Source organism: Pocillopora damicornis, chromosome 2 (genome assembly GCF_964200805.1).
Source record: "Pocillopora damicornis chromosome 2, jaPocDami1.2, whole genome shotgun sequence".
Classification (NCBI taxonomy): Eukaryota; Metazoa; Cnidaria; class Anthozoa; order Scleractinia; family Pocilloporidae; genus Pocillopora; species Pocillopora damicornis.
Window position 1 is genome coordinate 20,464,800 of NC_142671.1, and position 19,766 is coordinate 20,484,565.

Genomic DNA, 19,766 nt, shown 5'->3' on the forward strand with positions numbered 1-19,766 from the left:
AGTGATCTATACGATTATGAACCTCGTCATTATTTCCCCACTGAAGAGAAAATGACATATACGATTATTCAATAATAATTACGCCCTCAGGCTATTTAAAATAGCCTTGAAGAGAGCTCAGCGAGGTACTACACCTACATCAAGGCCGGACAGCCAAAGTCAAATTAAGCGAAAGTTTTTGTGAGGTACCGACTACCGTTGAGTTAATAGTTGTCTTTCTTCTTTTTTTGTTTGTACTATTTATTTTTAGGAAAGCACAGAATGAAAAGAAATATGTTTGACAATTTGTCTGACTTCTTGTAAGGCGCATTAAAAAAATATAAATATATCTCAGACCGTTTTAGCACCGGAAATTGCAGTTGAAAAGGTTACAGATAACGAGGATAGAAGAAGCCCAACAGATCGAGACACTGTTTGCAACTTTTTAGTTAAACAGAAATCGAAAGAAAAGCCATCGAAGAACTATTTCCAAGATTATTATTGCAGCCTCGAAGCACTCGCGAGTTGTGTGGCGAAACCACGTCCGGGCCAATCGCGTGAAAAATGAGAAAACGACATGACATAAAATCCCAACCCACCCAAAACTGTTTTTAATTTAAAGTGGGCTCTCACCTCTTAATTTAAAGACATCTGTTAGATCAGTTAGCAAACAAAAAAAAAATCAAAACGGTTGCCTCAGGCTGCTTTCACAGCGGTTATTCCTCACCAGGCGCGAAAATTCAGCTAGTAATGCGTTGGATTAAAACCAAATTTTCCGGTAGGAAAAAAAACAACTTTTCGGCTTACTAGTGCGAAAAGAGGAAGTTCGTGGGTGCATAGAAAGTTCTTAAATCTTACCAAAATAAATTATTGACGTGGAAGTTACAATTGTAGTTTGAAAGTCTCTTTGTGGTTGTTAACGGATAGAACGGACCGGTTAAGTTATTTAGTCAATTGAACAATCTAGTTCGGAAATGATCTTCCTGAGAAAAACAACATTCTCACAAAGAATATAACTTTACTGTCAGAGAAGTGGTTTACACTGATTTTTAAAAGTTAACCTTGCATTCTCATCCTTTCATACTCAATAGAGCAACAAAAAGAGTATAAATTATATCCTAATTAAAGTATCGTTTGCATCTTCAGCTGAATACACAGTTACGATAATTCCAAATCTTTGTAAACTTTCATACGAGGCGGTTTTTTTTTAATACTATATATGATACAACCCCCCAAAATACCTATTTCCTTACAGACCAATATTAATCTACCGCATATTCCGGGTAATTCTCTGCCTTGGGTGTTACAATTTGGGCTTTCGGAATGCCGCCTTCAAAAAATTGTCCCAAGAAAAACAATTTTGTCCCTGGCCAAACAATGGGTAGTTTTTCTTTCACCTCAGGGGTTACCCGTAACAGGACACCTCGGATGAAAGCCCCTGTGGTATCACTTCTCATCTGAGAACTTCTCATTTACACTTGACATGGTGAGAAAATGTCTCCTATAAATCATATAAAAGCAGGCAATTTATGAAGACCTCGTTGGTTCGTCTCAAACTCAGAACGGAGAGAGATAATTTGTAGACTGCTTCAGCGACCGACGATTTTTCTACGATGGAGACCACACTATCGTCCCTGAGCGTTAACGGTCTTATTTTAATCCTGTAAGTCGTGATAATTTGGAAACGTCCTGTTTCAGACAACATGCCACACGTGTTGCTAAATCCTAATATTCTTTAGACTGATAAAATCTCCGTATCTCTTCAGTCTGCCGTTTAGTTTCAGCACCAGTCCTGTTAAGAGAGGAAGACTTCTGTACCCCATCTCGATTTGTCCAACAGACAAGTCCTTACCGGTAAGTAAAGATATTTAAACTCAGTAAAACAATATTATGTGAAAAGAGACCTTTCTCATTAGTTTTGTTATTTCAGATTGACAAGAGAATAGCATGCCATGTTGCAAAACAAAACGTTACTGACCACTACAGTACTCCCGTTGAGAGAATTGTTCAACTCTATTCAAGAGCCTCAACTGGTCATGTTCAAATTATGAAAACTGGACTTGATGCTCTGGGTCAGGACGGCTCAATCTACGGTAAGAGGATAAAGCATTACTTAGGTACTTGAGGATTAAACGGGAATTGTTGCTCAAATGCAAACTATCAAAGGTCTTGAAAGGTTCTCGTAGCATTTTTTCGCGTATCGTTTTCTTGAGATCAGTTTGCTTATGCTTTCAGAGAAAACATTAAAACATTTTTCAAAATAGCGCTACTCAACGGATATTACTCGCTATTGTATCTGGTAGAATTTCTTGGGATTCATATTTTGGATGTAGTTTCTAGATTAACATAAATATCGTGATAATCGTATTTCGTGATGAATGAAAGCAAACGATCATATGGGGACCATATGAAAAATCAGCGCTATTTGCGAGGGACACGCTAATAGCAATAAGCTCTCAATGTATTCCTTGATGTATTTACCTTGAAAATTCTTCTCCATAAGCGTTGCATTTAGGAAGATATCTCGTCTTAAATGATCATTTTTGTGGCTCGTCACTTTTAATTGTAAATATAATTTCTACACGTAAAGGCGATAACCTTTCCGTTTCCGTTCTCAGTTCTCTTGAATAAATCGTTTTTTAGAACAACCATCGTAAGTCAGCAGTATAAGACTGACTGATTTTAGAAATTGAAGCTTCAATTTTTTTTCTGGTGAGATGAAGTGAGAAAAGCTTCGAGAAACTGGCGAGAGTCAGTTGCCATCGTCGGCTACAAGCTAAATTCGTGGTTTTAGGGCTGGGTCGTAGCGCCACAGGAATCGGAACTAAATGGGCCGCAAATGCTCTATACTTTACTCTCTGTTCGTTTCACAGTTTTCGGCTTTTCATGACAAAATCCGGTGATTTATTCATTTAAAATTACCCACAGAGATTTTGTGGCTTTGGCGCGGGGTGAAAGAATAAAATGGCACAATTTTTCGACTGAACTTCTCAGCAGACGATGCGTTCATCAAAGGCGGTGAAAGCTTGATAGCAATGACGCGACGTAATATTCATTTTCCGCGTGTTTCGATCACAAAATTAAGCGAAACTGGAAAAAAAATTATATAAATAATTAAAAAAATTATACAAGTAGGAATGCAACAATTTATCATTTCCTACGTTATGTTGGCCCTTGGTTCATACTCTCTTAAGGTTATTTAATTATTTACGTCCGTAATAACGTAAATTAGCAAATGTTATTGTCCAAGATCTGTTTTTTGGAAAGTAAACTATTTAACAGTGTTTTAGTATAAAAAGTCCTCGCTGATGAGTAGTGCCGTTATCATTGTTTATTCAGCTTGTAGCTTCGCTAATTGTCCCGCGTAATGGAACATGTGAGATGTTATTTTTGCGGGTTTAGTGTATTAAAAATTCTTTTTAGCCTTGACATTATTTTCTAATTTGGTGGGTCAATGCGTCGTGAGACAGGTTGCGTTGATTAGCGGTAGTTTGGTCGGCTTTATTTGATACTTGAAGTAGACATACAAAACAGCTTTGCAACTGGCATGGTGCCTCTAACAATTACTGAACTTGCAAAATAAAAGTATCCGCTAATTTTTGCTTGATTGACATTACCCTGAAAAGAGTGGGTCATAAATTGCCATCCTAGAGCTAATAATAAACAATTACAAAATGGAGTTTAAGGGTAGGACTTGAAAAATTCAGCCTTTCAAATCATCTTTTTCGATGTAAATGCTTTATCAAATCATTAAAGCTTCGTGTTTGCGGGATAAGTCAACCATTCCTAATTTTCTGCCTAAGTTAGAGGAAATTCAGTAGATCGCTAAGTACCGACGTAACTATTTGTGTGGATAATGAGAGAGTTAACAGTCAGTTCCCGTTATTATTACGGTAGGTCAGACCGTAAGAATAGGGATAAGCAATGAAGAGGGCGGAAAAATAACAAAAATATCGAACACTTATCTTGTTGATGATTCTGTTGGTGATTTTTACAAGGCTCTTCTCTCTGTTTGTGTTTCATTCTCATTTCCTGTTTTTGCTCACGTTTTCATGATATTCTTTACCTGCTGTGCTAACAAAGCTCTGGCAGAATTGGTTTCAAAAAAGCATAAAGACAAAGCCAAATCCAGTTGCAAAGGTTTTGTTTGTAAACATCGGCCTAAGGACACAAAGGAGCGGAATTGGTTCGGTAGGGTTGAGAAGATTACCAGATATTTCACCGCCCCCCCCTCCCCCCTCCAATTTTAGTGCCGCTTTTTTCGATAAAATGTGTGGAACATGTCATGACATTTGCTCAGTACTTCTTCACTTCTTCGCAGAGTTAGTTGTCACCTTCTTGTATTCAGCATTTTTGACGAAATCAAACGGCGGGGTCTTTAAACCATTGCAATTTCTTCATCCAGTGAGACGCCATGTTTCTCATGGGTTTTTAATTTTGCCGGCGAAGTTTGAAGTTACTCACTTCTGTGACAAAACGTAAAGTACACCTTGACTGGATGTCTGATATCCATATCGATCAGAAACGAAGCTTTTTTTTTTTTTGCATACTTTTTTTGCAACGTTTTTATTTCATCACATAACTTTAACAATTCACCATATTGCAAGAAAACTTTTCGGTAGTTCATGCAGTGAATTACTCATTCTTTGAGTTTTCCGGGAAGAACTTTTTTCTGTGGCTGTAAATCTCTGTCAGGAACTAACTTTTAAAATCACCTATTCATAATAATTAACAAGAATAAAAAGTTTTTTTTTTTTTTTCAGCTTTACAGAAGGAAGCGATACACATTATTTCTCATGTGGGAAATTGTGTTTCGTGCTATTCATGTACAGTTATTTGTTGTTAGTTTAATTGTTCCGCAGTTTTTTCTGAGATGTGTTCCTGTGAATTGGCCGCAGAAACTACCTTTGATTAAAACAAAGTGAATATCTGCTTGGCCACCGAAACTTCTTCCGTTTTCTCAATCTGCCCGTTACTTCTCGGGACGAATTTTTGATACTAATGCAGAGCTAGTTCCAGCATTTTCGTGTAACTGTTCAATCAACATCGACTGATTGGTGCAAGCTTTTTCCAGTTGGTATTCTGAATGCAATGTTAAAAACAGTATGAGAGCTATGTTTGGGCCATATGTTTAGTCCTTAAAGTGAGTGTTTGACACATACCTGAAGGAAAACTACTTCCTCAGTTACCGTTAGCTATATCTTTACTATCAGAGTCTTTTTGGCTGGTGGCAATCAACAGTTGAGTTCTTGAGTCTTACCAAACGCTGAATCAATTTTGCAAGTTGCGGATAGAATGGTAGATGTTTAGTGTCTTTCCTATAGTTGAAGACTTTCCTCATTTAAGGATTTCCCCTAGCCGACCGCATAGTCAGACAGAATGTGAAAACTCCCAGTAAACTGGGGCCATCTTGTTGAGTCGAACTTGAAAAGCGTTGTGATTTGTATATTGAGTAATTATGATGAAAACAATGATTCTCCTTGTCAAAAGTAAGCATGTTATGGGTCCACTACAAGGTCTCGCTCCTTTCCTAGGCTGCTCGAGAGATATAATATCTTGACGCATATCTTTATTTAATTATGTTACAGCCCCGTTTTCTTCACGTTTGTTTTTGAAGCCCTCATGTTATCATTCATTTGTTTACTATAGCGAGACTGGTGCTGGAGTCCGACAACTTTGGACGGATAAAGATCAAAAGGGAGAAAACAAACCGCTACATCTGCCTGAGTAAAAAAGGAGATCTCATCACCAGGGTGAGGCTTGATTCTTTTATAACCTATGCTCTATTTCATTGCACTAGTGTTGTTACCATTCGACAATGAATATGCAACTGAGAAACATAATAAGTATTGTTCTCGGTTTCTACTGATTGTAATATTTTTGGACGAATTTACTTAGTGTCATGACTTTTTTCCGTCATTTTATTTATCAGTTCATTGTGTTGATCAGCCTTATTAAAGTTAGATACCGGGGTATACTGACGGCCAAATCGGTTTTTGGACTAAAATACTGACGAGAAGGAGAAAATGGATATTAGTTACTTAGTTTCACAGGGACTGTTACATGGAAGAGTAATATATACAATCGAGCGATAAATTTATGGACTCGAAAGTTTACGAAATCCTTTCAATTGCTATACCCAACGCTCGGAAGAAATTTGGAAACCTGATAAAGACAAGGACTTTCGTTTCGGTTTCAAACATAAAAAACTTTATTAAGGGTATGCTTTTTTCAAGAAATTCCTCCAACATTAGCGAAGAACGCTAGATTTTCGTCTAAAATGAAATATCAAAGCAAAATATGTTCATTCTCTCTTTTTTTGTAATAATGTTTAAACAATAGTTAAATTGACTGTGATAACTCTTTTTCCCTAAATAGCAATCTCAGATCTTCTTAGCGAATTATCAACGACAAGCACTCATTTAAGGTCTTATTCTAATAACATTCTCTGTAGTACTCTGGTGAAGTTGTTCACTCCTTCTTTGTCACTAGTAAGGGCAATCTTCAGTAAATATAACTGTCCAACATTTAAAATTCAGCGTAGCATTTTTGCCTTTCAGATCTGAGAAGGTTTTAACTCTTTGTTTCGTCAACGATTTGCTTGAAAACTGCGGGTTTTTACAAAGTTCAGTTTAGCCGAATTTCACTTAAACCGAAAAAAACCATTTTAACGCCTTTTTCGCACTCGAAATCGACATGAAATGTTCAGTGTGAACTATTAGAGCGAGAATTGAGACGCCTCGATTGTGCTCTGATTTTTCCTTGTGGGTCAAGTGACTACATACACTGATGTCTACCTCCTGCATGCTTTACAATAGTTAAGAGCACCGTCTAGGTTTCTTCAATCGTTAATCAAAATACTGTGAGATCGGATTATTTCTCAGTGCTTTGTCTTTTGTGTATTGTAGCTGTTTATTGAACTGCCCGGAAACAACTTTTTCAGGTCATTTTTGCCCACAGTAAACCCACGCACGTTTATTGCTCTTTTTCTTTTCATTTCGTACGATTAAAACTTCGTATTTTGCACAAAGGAAATACATTGATTCAAGAATACTAAGAGAAGATGAAGAACAAAACGACAGGGCCATACTGACATCTTATTACTAGAGGTTAAAGTAGGCCAGGAACGCCCACGCTATTTTAGTTTTTAGCAAGGCTGAGAAAAAGAGATACTTCGGTGTATTTCATAAATGAACTCATTCTACTCTTGCAACCTAGATTGCGCAGCATGCACCAGGTATACCCCTCTTTTTTTAAGTGATTAAAGTACGACTCAGGCTCAGTTTTACCATGTATTTTCATTTTTCCCTCGCATATTTAGGGTAGAGTTTAAAACATCAAGATTATGTTGTAGTTTTAGATCAAGCAATAGAAATATTTTAACACTCGACCAAGTCCAATTATCCGTGTATGGAAACTTTTACTGCTGTAATGATTGTTAAATTTAGTGTAAGTGGAAAACAAGCTGAGCGCACTATCAATTTTTTCCCAGATCGATATCGTAGAAGTTTAAGTACAATTTAGATAAATAAATCAATACGAAAGCTAATCTAAGCGAGTAACCGAGATATCGTGCATTGTTACACTACTAAAATTCGTTTCTAAAGTAGTAAAGTACAGCTCTGTAGAGAGGTAATATAGCACCCGAGTCTAGAAGTGCAAACCTTTGCATCACCTTTCGCGCGTGAAACACGATCTAGAAATGCCTGGGACGTCATTGCACATGTTCCAGGCGGGAGATTTCATCACGAACTTAACATTTTTTTGGCGCTGGAAATATTTCTGGAAGACTACAATGGATTCCTCCATTTCTCTGCACGGGATGCTATTCATGTTATGTATACCACAGCCAAAATGTTCTCCCACGGAGTTGAGCGTACGTCACGCTGCGCGGTAAGATGTACCTCACGAAGGGTCCAAGGTTTTGTGAAAACAATATGATGATGTGTTGCTCTTATCGACAATACATGAGGCAGCCTTTTGTACTTTTCACAAAAAACCCTTCATATTACTGATAGAAATTAAATGAAAGCTTAACTACAACGTGATGACCATTCTCAAGTCTGGTTTAACTGATGCTCAATCTTTTCAATTAAATCATTTTTAATCGCACACGGTTTTTTTTTTATCTATTTCGCGATTATGTTTGGCAGAGGGCGCACCAACTTTAGATTGGAGTCCAATAAAAATCAAAAGCACGGTTATTGAAACACCAGTCCTCTCTTTAATCTTTTAGTTGGGATAAAAACTCGCAAAAAGCAGCTGGAAACAATGGTTGAAGGGCAAATTGACCAAAGTAATAGAAAAGCAAACAAACATGGTGTGTTCAATGACTCTAATAATTGGTTAAAGACCCGTTTGTGATGCTTAACTTGTCTGAAGCAACCATATTTTATTATTTTGGATTTTAAACGATCAGTAATATAACGTCTGTTGCCCTGTCCTTTAATTGTCTCTGGCTACCGGACTCACAAAATAGTTCACAGCTTACCGCTGGCAATCATTCATTATGATCTATCACATCAAGACATCACGCGAAACATGTCTGAACTGTATTGAGACTTACAAGCTTACTTGTACCTGCTGCAAAAATGAGGATTCAATAAGTTAATAAAGGTCAAACTGGAGCATTTCGTTGTACATTGACCAGTCATTATTGTTGGTCTTCTAATGTCGTGTTGCTACCTAATTCCTCGATATCTACCTTCGTAGGGGTTCAGTCTTTGACTAAATTATTAATTAGTACCTTGTTTGTCCTCAAAGTTGCGGTGTGAAACTAATTATACCACCAAGAATAATTTCTGTCAACGGGTATTGGAAGTTGAAAGTACAATATCGTTGCAATGTTTAGCCAATTTGCACTCAAAAACACCGCTTCAGATAAAACTAATTGACTGAAGATGGAGATTTTTTTCTGTGGCGTCCTTTATTTCTACTGCACTCTATGTCAAAAGACCAAGGTCGTCGAGAAAAACTGATGAAAAACGAAAGAAAATATGAATTAGAACCCGGCTAGATCGAATTAGAATATTCATCTGCAATTGACTCTGCTGCTTTACTCTGAACTTACAGCCGCAAGAACCCAACGTTCAGACTCCTAAATCCCATATATCAAGCAAAGCACCTAAATTAAACAGTTATCTCGAAGCTAATAATTTCCATGATTTATGTTTATAATCAGTATTCACACCTTGTTTGAATCAAAATCCGACAAACGCTAGACTAAGTCTTTTGCAAATCTGTACCTGGCCGATAACAAAATCCACCCCACACGCCAAGCGGTGATAATTATCAAATTTCGTTTCTAGATATCCTGGTGAAGCTGTAAGAGTTGGTTACCAGGGTTAATCGGTTGTCGTCACATTTGCTATTTTCAGAATTTCGTGAGTACTGCCTCCTCCAAGTGTTGATTAACTTACTGTATTACAATGGCATGCGATGCTGGGAACCTTCCATGGGCGAGCACGCTATCAGTGGCGCAACATGTGGGAATATTTGTATTGATTTTTATTGAATATTGGTAGTGTGCAGTAAATATCTAGAGGTGTTTACATGTGCTTAAGTAAGAGCGGCAAGTTGATTGGCTGAGCTACCGGACACCGTGAGCCTCTTTCTCAGATAAGCCATTGCCTTATAATGAATTCCTAAAGCTTCTACTTCAGCACACTTCTATAATACCATATCAGAAGTGATAGTTATTTCAAACTTCAGCCCTGTCAACTGTGACCTACTTTTGTAAGAGCAAAGAATATAAGAGTATCGCAATATAAGATTAGAACCCTTGAGCAGTTATGTCCTTACCCTAGATGATAATTATTCCGGCCCTGGTCACAGGGCAGAGTCTTCGGTTAAATCGACGACCAAACAACCGTTTTTAGAGAACATAATTCGTTAGGAAATTTGGTGTGTCATAGTTGTCTCCTTCTTACATGTCTCTTTCATAACTTGAAAGTAATCTTGATTCCCCACCGGCTTAAACTTAAATTATCATTCCATTCCAACTTTACCCAAGATATGATGTTATTGTCTTAATTAAAGGGTAAAAAGGGTGGAAATTTTTTTTTTTTGGAAAAATTTGTATTCAGCATTTCGCATGTAACTCACCTTCCCGCTGTTACTTGGTTAATTAAATCAGCAGAAAGGCATTTCTTCCTGAACGACTTGAACTGAGAAAAATTTGCAGAGTGTGAATAACTACGAGCCATGACAATCTGCTTTGCAAGCTCTGGTTAAGTGGGTCATTCTTTTCTCACCTTCCTCTCAAAGAGGAAACGCAGTTTATTCTAGAAATTAGTCCAAGAGGGCCCCCTTCTTTAATTTTAGGGGGGTCCTTTATCAAGAGAGGGGGTCCAAAAGATGGGGGTGGCCAAAAGGTGTTTGAACTTATTTGTATAGTCTGGTCAATAAGGAAACGAAGAAGAGAAAGACAATAGAAACAGCAAGAGGCTACAAAAGTTCGAAGTGAGTTTAATATAGTAACTGTCAGATCAATCTTGTTGCCATAAGACCTGCAGATACTTTAAAATAGTAATAATTAAAAAAACACAAAACGAAACAGAAACAAACAAAAATAGCATTTAATATGTACTTATCCTTGTGCACAACTTTTTGGGCACAACTTAATTAATTATTTGTTTTAATAATGTGTTGTTTCACCGTGAATTGTCCAGGTGAAGAAGCAAAAGTTTGCCGCAATGAGAAGATGCATTTTCAAAGAGGAGATGACGAGCGATGGTTACTTTCAGTACCAATCAGTCAGGTATCCACAATGGTACATCGGTTTCTCCAAAGGAGGACGCCCTAGGCACGGAAGTAGGAGTGCCAAGCGAGCAATATACCGCCATTTTACAATAAGAAACACACCAGACAGAAGACACACCAGGAGAGTGGCCAGAATTAAAAGAATTATCATCAAGTGGCTCAGAAAGAGGTTAAGGAGGGCTTAATCTTTTAACTCCCAAGGTCTGATAAGCAATTCTTTCTTTTGGCTGCTATACATCTTCTTGTGAAATAGTTCAGAGAATCTGGTATCATGTTACCCTAACACCATCTGGTGGAAACGTTTGTCTATTCTCATCGTCTGTTTGATGGATAATTTATTGATACTTAAAGGAGAAACTATATCTTAACTACTTCTGTGAGCTCTGAGGGTACCAGTAATGCTCAACCTGGAGCAAACAAAGCATGTACATGCTCAAGACATTACCAAAACCGATGGAGAACAACTTCGTTTGGAACGAAGGGGAAAATTGAAGTGAATCAATTTCGCGTGTAATCGAGTTCAGCTCTGTAAAGGGTAGTACTTTTGACAGTTTGATAGCGTGACTCATGGTGTAAGATTAATTGTAGGACTCTTTAAAGACGGAGATTCTTGAGCTCTACTTGAAAGACTTATGTAGTTAGTATGACCATAATCATCACGGAAAACGGCTTACACCAGTGTTACTTTAAGTCTTTTATAATCTTAAAAGGAGATAGTGTAGGAATAATGTACATCATTATACCTTTTGAATTATTTTTGAGAATATTCACAGTAATATTTTTGACTGTGGAAAGGCAAAATTAAGGAATACGAGATGAACGTTCTAGACCGATGTTGACCCTGAAACGTGTCCGTTTGGTTGATTGTAATTACCCTTTCATACCTAAGAGGTAATTTATGATATTATGATAACCCAGGAAAGTTCTAGACCGAAGTTCCAATCGAAACATTGAGGTTCGCTCGCGCTAAAACGTATCAGAATTCTTTTGAAGAATTTTTTTTGTTTCTTTTCACCCAAACTTGTCAGTGATAATGGGGGGAAATCTGACGTTTGAAAAATATTTAATCTCTGTCAAAGTATTTATGTTTTTTTTTTCTTTTAAGTGAAATAGCAGTTTAGGTAAAGTTTAAAGATGCGTCAGTTTAATGAGTGATTGCTCCATGTTAATGCTTCTTCGAAGCTGTAGTCAAGATCAACTATTACAAAAACAGAAGAGCTAACCACATTTAAAGAAAAATGGTGGTAATGTGTCGATGAAGTTAAATCATGCAAACAAAGGGCTCAATGTTGCTAGTACCATTTATTTTAACGAGGCGGTTAGCCTTCAAGCACCATCCAGTTATATATTAGAAAACTCGCAATTTCGGTGTTGTCAGCGGTATGAGAAAGCAAACGGAAACTCTTATCTGTAATTAGTCCTTGAGTCCATATGGAGTGCTTTTTAGAATCTACCTAGCAAAATGAGACGCAGTATTTGTATGATCAACAAACTGAGGACCCTTACGCCAGAGCGTAAACTTGATAGAAAAGAGTGTTTCAGTCATCGCTTCCCCATTGGGCCATTCCTTAATTCAACGCGCCTACTAAGTCCAAGGCTACAAAATTTAGAGAAGAGTGAAGCTGGTTTTTGATCATAAGAAACTTATGAAGTCGTCCAGATTTACCTGTGCTTCAAATGTAATATGATGTCTATCACTTTTTTGGGTTTCATCCAAATCTCGTAAATCACTGTTCATGTAAGCCGTGTCACGTGACGTCTTGATATGATAATAAAACCAGGCGTACCCATGACACTGCACGTGAAATCTAAGGCCTAAAAGCTGAATTATTGGCGCACCGACTGCTCGTTTCTCTTCAGGTCTTTGAGATTGTGTGGGGAGCCCCAGCGTCTGCAGCCGCTACCCCAGGTTACACTGCACGCATCTCTTTCCGTTGGCGGCCAAGGCAGAGAGCAGAAGCGGTAACCCAATACAGTCCAGTTCCTGTCTTTATTTCATTTCGAAAATACGAAGCTATAAAGATTATCGTGTAAATATAAAGTCATCATTGTAAACATGACACTTCAATATCTCAGTAGTTCGGTGAACTTAAGTGCCTGAGTGCTGTGAAGACGGAATATGACTAGAACCAATACTGATAGGCTCTCAGTACAAAGGATAACAAGAAAATTCATTAAATCAGTGTGGTAAATATGTTTTAAATCGGTCGTTTCTGTGAAGGAAGTAAATTACCGTTACCCTAAACATCTTCTTTAATGCTGATTTTGACCTGTTTAGGTTCTCCTTGATTCCTAACTAGCTACCAGCATGATTGTGATCAAAGCCCATGAAATTACTTTCATAGGAATCTGTTTACTGCTCCTAGGGTGTTTGTACTCTTATAACATTCGGGCTACAACAGAGAAACATACTCTAATTTGGCGTGATCGAGGAAAGTCGAACCAATTACACTGATAGTCTTAATCAAAATTTTACTGTTAAACTTTTTCGCTACTGAGAACGTCTACAATATTCAATTATGCCCAGAAAATCTGGCACAGATACTTGAGATCGAAATTGTTATCTGCTGTATCTGACAAAGGTATATCCGGGTCAATGATTTCAATAACCTTGTTTCCGTTGCTTTCATATTCGCCGCCACATCACGTGTTTAAAATCTGGTGAGAGGGAAATATCATAACTCATCGGGTACAATCATGGCCATGTTGTTTGGCTGCTTATCAAGGGGAGAAAAGCAAAGACATTGACTGATTCCGCCTGTTTTCTCCTCAAGTTGAGTTCGATGACGATACCTGTTCCAGGAGTACCCTGATTATCACTATGAAATGCTTTCTTTGCGTTGTGGTACTTGAGTGTGTCGCACTGTTTCTGTCCTTTTTCTTGTTTTACAGTTTTGATCAGTTCTTTGATTTAATTGTTTTATTGCGCAACAAGACCGGAAATTATTTCTAGGTATAGTTTGACTACACAACAGGAACAGAGGTTAGATGTCAGGCTTTGTAAGGCCGCAAAATCAAGATCAGGCGTCTCGTTAATTTCATTAGATAATGAATTTCCTATCGCTAAGACTATTTACCGGAGTTTTGCGAGAGAGCGGGAATTTATCAAGGTTAATGTGTGATTGCACATAGTGTCAAAACAAAGCAACGACTGTTACGTTTGGTTTCCGGAGCTGATTTTGTCTTTCCGCCAGCGGATATGCACCCTTAAGATAAATAAATTAGTACTAAAGATTAAAAATTCTTGTGATGCATTTTTAGGGAAGCCATCGAAGTATGTGGAAAATGACACACTTGTCAGAAATGAACACTGACACGTTAGCATGTGGAATGAACATAACTGACTGAGTAGGATCTGCTTAGTGGTTATCAGAATATCTGGAAAAAAGTGAGAAACGGTAAGATTCACGATAACAAAAACGAATCGTTTTGTCGCAGTTTCCCGATCGCGGCTGGTTCTCTGTTCTCTGAATTTAGCCGAGAATAAAAATCTTGTGAGGCAAAATTAAAACCAATAGGAAAAAAAGCAAAGCGTGAAGCAGTAGCATTTGTAAAAATATTAACAAGGTATTTTTCCAAAAACTAATTTAATGTCATTATCAAAACAGCGAGATCGGATGCTCTTAACAGAAATGACGGAATCTTAGTAAAGTTAGTGAAGATTTTAGATAATAATTAAGTCCAATTTTATCAAACTTCCTCAGGTATTGGAAAGTCTTGGCTAATTTGTCCATCTTGTGGGTAGCGAGCAATAAACTATTTCCTGCTAATTGTTTATTAAACGGAAAATGACTCGCCAATTCTATTATTGTCTATCAGCCTTTTTTCGCGCCGCGTGGGCAATACTAACGGGAAGTATACTTATTGGTCATCGTCTTCAAACAAGACTGAAATGTTGCTGACGTAATCCAAAATTACAATTATGAAATTAAAGAACGTTTCCAATCATTTTGCAAAATAATGTTTTCTCTTAGTTCACAAATTTTGGGCCGATTTTTCTCCTTTGACGCTAGCTCTTTTGATGTGCGAAAAAAATTAGTTCAGTGCTCGACGCAATTGCTTATGACGTTTTAAGGACAGGTGCTTTAGCGAGCAGGCTCACGCCAAGGATGTAAATAGGGCAAGATAGCTTTTTCACGCAGTTTGAATCAGGGATTTCTATTTCTATGCACAAGATGTGAATCTTGCAATTGTTCAGTATCATTGCTATAATAAAAGAAGGGAGACAAATTTGAAAATGATGACAATGTTTTGCTTTTTTTGTTAAAAAATATTGATAATTCTTAGTAATCACAGCTAAACCGGAAAGCGACAGGATCATTAAAAGATTCCTAAACCAACTCCTCGATGAACTCACGGAAAAACGTTTTTGTCGTGTGTGTATCAACACCGAGCGCAAACTGACTGCGCTTTTGTTTGAACATACAAATTACAATGCAAATTCTATCAACTGAAGAATATCAAAATTTCTACAGCTCTATGTAAGTGTAATTAAAACGAGGTACAACGTCATAACGAGAGAAAAATCCGCCGAATGTCAACGTTAATACAAACTTGTCCGGCATATTGTTCCAAGTTTTGTGTTCTGACTCAAGCAAAACGGGAGGAAAACTCAGGGTAATTAGGCAAATCAATCATCATTTTTTGTCCTTCATTCGGCATTGTGTACCATGAACACATGTGTCATAAAATATGGATCGATGAAAAACCGCAAATCACGATAACTTTAAGTAGTATTTCGAACGAAACGAAGAGCTTACGTTCTTGCGTAATGTATACACTTCTATCAGTCCTTACTCAATTTTCTCCTTGTTCTTAAAATTTGACAGTTGTGAGAGAAATTCTAACCACGATTAATCGGTTTATAAGCCACGAATTTGTTTAGTCACAAGTCGTCTCAAAGGCAATCACTTTAGTTTCAAACCAATTTTAAGCGAAAGTTTATAAGACTTGTTTAGCTCTTTGCGACAAAGAAATCACTTGAATAGCGATAACAAACATTTACACTTGGGCAGAGTTATTAATTGAAAGTGAGCTGAAGGACTGACCGCGCGGTGGACAAATCATCAACTTTTGAAATAAAATACTTGACTGCTCATCGTCTCATTAAAGCATTAGAAGGCGGGTTGAGTTTGCGAACCGAAAGCCTTAGCTTCTCAAAAAGAAAATCCATCTTGCTAAAACCAAGGTCATGATCTTTTGTCACATGTATTCAGTCAAGAACATCAGCCGCACTGTGTTATCGGTGCTTACAGGAATCTGTCAGGTTGTAGTTAGATCACGTCTCTTTACAATTTTTAAATGTAAAAGAGACACACTAATTCTCTGGAGTTGTATATTGAAAGAAAATATCTAACTGAGAAACTGACCCAAATCACCTCGAAATCCGTCATAACAAGAGGTATCCTTTCATAAGCTTTCACATGCTGCGGGTCCTTTCCAAAGATTCAAATAACTTCCTAAATATTGATATTACTACTCGTAGTTTGCCATCCTAGCCCGTCGATACTGCTTTAAATGTAAATTCTGACCTTGCATATGTAAACTGTGGATTCGAAAAATGCAGAATATCGTTAAAAGAATAATAAAATCCGTCTCTCGGGAGCAAATGTTAGAGACATGTATACTCCCGGGGATACCAACCTTATAAACGGATCTACCAACTGTACAAGAATTTTTTAATTTTTTAACTAAAAAAAAATTCATGTACATAGTTTTCAGTTATGAAATTAGTGTCTATGTCTCTCTCATTAGGGAAGATTCCACAGATAGGCCCCTAAGCGAGCAACAGGAAAACGCTTTCCTCACGTGAAAACATCAGTTCGGCTTCCAGGGCAATGCCTTACACAACAGAAGCTAAATGGCATTAATTTTTCCCTCGAGAGCTTCGCGACGACCACTATAATAATTATTAACAGAGGGCCTCCTTTCAACAAATTTGATATTTACAAGGAAGGTATAAATAAGGCATATGAATTTGATAGACAAATTTCAATTCGAGGGCTCGATACGACCCCGCTTAGCTAAAATTATAAATTATTCTTGGCCTGCACCAATGCGGCACAGTTAGACAGGATCTTTGGGTCTTCTTTGCCAATTCATGTCTTTCCTCTGTCTTTTATAGCAAAAACACATCTCAGAACATCCTTTCAGCGGTAAATAGCAAAAAAGACAAGGCAGAAATAAAGAGCAAGCCGCCAAGCAACCCCATCTTCCGAAACAAGATTTACTTGGGGGACCACATGAGCACGGGTGCTCTGCCAAACTGCCTTCATCAAACGAATCCTTCGAACAATGATACAACACCGCTTTGACCCCGCACATACAACTTGCATAGTCTATTAACACGTCCACGTCCCGGTTACAGCAAAAAATTTTGACATCTTCATCTTCATAATGTTTGCTTTGGAGTACATTACTACTTCGACAAGTCGATCGTGATATTTGCGCCGATGCTGCCCGTAATGTGGGTCTCGGCTGTGAAGTTACAACCTGTGTCTGTGTATTTCGTATAGTTCCTCCCGTGTGCCTCCTAACAAATGCATTGAACGTTCGGTTAGTGGCGGGAGTCGATAAACTTAACCGCATGTCACGATCCGCCACTAAGATCGGCTGACGAGGTGTAGTGCTCGTCTCTCGCTTCGTGGCCGCTGCGATAACACAATAGTCAGAGTGATATTCATCTTTACTCACAATCGTCTCAACTTTTCCAACAGTGTTGTGTGGTCGTATCCGATGTTTTGAGTCGTATTCCACACTCCTTTTCTCCCAAACAACGGTCTTTTCCAAAGGGTTCTCGTGTATAGTTATGGCTGTCTCTACCGCCATCAAACATTGATCGCCATTCAAACAGACCTCATGCAAAACGCTGTAGATTAATTTCGCCGGGATCAGGCGTCTTCAGGTTCACCTCGACCCAGCGAGTGAATTCCGAACGCCATCATAAGGCCACAGCAAACGGGAGAACTACAGGCGACCTGAAAAATTAAACCCAAAGTACGTTGACCAAATGAAAACCCTTGGGACCTAAATGAACATGAATAAAGCTTTCATCAATTAACATTACGTTAATCAAAACACGGGTTTATATATAGTATCAGAATGCTAGAGGTTGAAGGGCATACAGCTGGAGTTGTAACAGAAAAGTGATATTCATTTTCCCATACCTACACCGACGTTAGCAGTTATACAGGCACCTAATTTAAAATGCTCACAACAAATCGTTCTCGAATGCTCAGTGTAATCAAACAAAAGTTCCGTGTTGAGAATGCACTGCCAGCGCAGGAAATGGAGGAATGTTTCCGGCAGTAGTCGGGACTCTTACTGATCGCGACATTGGTCAGTAAACTTATCCATTCAGAAAGCAAATAAACCCAACACACGTTACACTCCAGCGCGTTCGGGCGACTAACCAGTGATTGAGAACTCTACACGAAGCAGCGCGCGCGGTTTGCGAGTACTTGATAACTAACTTGAACAACAGCTCACGCGTGGAGCACTCGAATGAGTTCAGTATTCACATCACTGCCTTGAGCTACAAACAGAAAAACGAAAATTTCACCGCCCACGAACTATTGTGATTTGTGACGTCATGCATCCGCCCCTTTTGAATTGATTGCTTAGCAAGACATTTGCTTTTCAATCTATCGTGTGCGCGTGGCAATCAAATAAAAACAGAAGATCTGTCGATAAACTGTGTATCTTTACATTTCTGCAAACTTCCTTCCGACATGGGGAAACAGCGTTAGAAAAATTTTCGCACATCAATGGAAGGCCTGTTTATCTGTTTATTAAAATGCCATATTGCTTGCTGAAGACAGTCTCACTCAATGTGACTTCCGGTTTTATTCTGGTTAGAACAAAGGCAACAGACAAAGGGTTCGTTCGTATGTCTTTTCATTTACATAATGAACCTTCTAAACATTTCATAGAATGTACTCAAAATCCTAGGAGGTTTGTCATTTCTTGCCTTCTGATCGTTGCGTCGCACTTTGCTCCAGAATTCTTGGTTTCTTGCAGTATTCGGTTGGAGCGCTTGTGACCTCGTGTTTTCCTGGTAACTGTCAACTCCTTGAAACAATTCTCTTGCTCTAATTTTCGGCCCAAGATTGACAGCGCGAGTAGTTTGTATATTTGTTCTTGTTTCTTTGCTTTGATAAGCGCGCGTTAGGGAAACTACAGGATTGGATCCAGGCTATAAAGACACTTGATATCAATGTAAGTGATGGCTTAGAGTTTCATGGGGTTCATGTCACCCTTATAAAGGAGACCGAAAATTGGGTCAACCACTATGCCATCAAACCCATCACTTCCGATACCAGTTTCCGATCTAGTGTGATGCGATTTAAGATGACAAACAAATCTGCCCAGAAACCAGCAAGTACTCGGGAATGGTGGCTTAGAAAGAAATAGAAAAATCAAACACGTCAACTCTCGATCAATTTAATTATCTGCCGAAACGCTTTTAGCGTATGCAGATGGAAAGAGACCGCCATTTCGAGTCCGGTAACCCAACACTTGAAAGTGGCGTATTGGCCTGGAGGGGTGTTTGAATATTGGATGCCGTTATAAATCTGCTCTAAGGCCAGCGATTGCGGTAGCGTTGAAATCTTAAATATGTGGCAGTTTTTGATCCGAAGTCTTGAAAATGAATCTTCTGTTTAAAAGTGTCCAGTTATTTACCGACGTTTTCAAACAACTAAACCAAAATGATATTGCTCGACTTCATGAGAAAAAAAGAACAATATACACAATTGCTTCTCCATAAACAATATAGTTTCCGGTCGTCAGTTATCTTGCTTTTTTCCAGTAGGTTCGTTAAAATATTTGATTTCTAACACCTAAGTCGCCGATGCTATTTCCTAACAGCGATAGAAGATTTCTTTAATACATTTAAAATTGCGAAGGTCCATCTCTATTATGCCTTTCGAAAAAGCCAAGCAAAGAATCAAACGCATCTTTCTTCTTGTTTTTTGCACTTCAAAAGGTACCGAAAGTGCCAAGATGTAATTATGGCTCAAGAAGAG

At 38.1% G+C, this 19,766-nt stretch overlaps 2 protein-coding genes and 1 long non-coding RNA gene across 4 annotated transcripts; 1 reads left to right on the forward strand and 2 right to left on the reverse strand.

Annotated features, from left to right (window-relative positions):
- The first annotated feature begins 1,357 nt into the window (after nt 1-1,357).
- Nucleotides 1,358-12,985, forward strand: LOC113681342 (fibroblast growth factor 8-like). 2 transcript variants are annotated; one of them, XM_089196747.1, is made up of 5 exons: nt 1,358-1,642; nt 1,746-1,833; nt 1,910-2,072; nt 5,629-5,732; nt 10,650-12,985. In XM_089196747.1, the coding sequence occupies exons 1-5, from the start codon at nt 1,593-1,595 to the stop codon at nt 10,923-10,925; spliced, it is 681 nt and encodes a 226-aa protein (XP_089052873.1). In that variant the 5' UTR covers nt 1,358-1,592; the 3' UTR covers nt 10,926-12,985. The 2 variants fall into 2 exon arrangements, with proteins under 2 accessions (XP_089052873.1, XP_089052874.1); XM_089196748.1 differs by lacking the exon at nt 10,650-12,985 and adding an exon at nt 7,011-7,533 and having other exon boundaries at nt 1,382-1,642.
- LOC149050269 (uncharacterized) lies at nt 8,510-9,452 on the reverse strand. The gene is made up of 2 exons (XR_016183747.1): nt 9,170-9,452; nt 8,510-8,953 (listed from the first exon to the last, which is right to left on the reverse strand). It is a non-coding gene; the product is annotated as an uncharacterized LOC149050269 (long non-coding RNA).
- A 3,419-nt stretch (nt 12,986-16,404) lies between the features above and the next one.
- Nucleotides 16,405-17,706, reverse strand: LOC113681340 (uncharacterized). The gene has a single exon (XM_027198437.2). The coding sequence runs from the start codon at nt 17,566-17,568 to the stop codon at nt 16,807-16,809; it is 762 nt and encodes a 253-aa protein (XP_027054238.2). The 5' UTR covers nt 17,569-17,706; the 3' UTR covers nt 16,405-16,806.
- Nucleotides 17,707-19,766: the final 2,060 nt, after the last annotated feature.

What these genes read in the sequence shown, in the direction of transcription:
- LOC113681342 (XM_089196747.1), top strand. Translation starts at nt 1,593, where the DNA reads ATGGAGACCACACTATCGTCCCTGAGCGTTAACGGTCTTATTTTAATC. An exon ending in CAACAGACAAGTCCTTACCG is followed by an intron (nt 1,834 to 1,909) that starts GTAAGTAAAGAT and finishes TTGTTATTTCAG; the next exon opens with ATTGACAAGAGAATAGCATG. An exon ending in TCAGGACGGCTCAATCTACG is followed by an intron (nt 2,073 to 5,628) that starts GTAAGAGGATAA and finishes TGTTTACTATAG; the next exon opens with CGAGACTGGTGCTGGAGTCC.
- LOC113681340 (XM_027198437.2), bottom strand. Translation starts at nt 17,568, where the DNA reads ATGGCGGTAGAGACAGCCATAACTATACACGAGAACCCTTTGGAAAAG.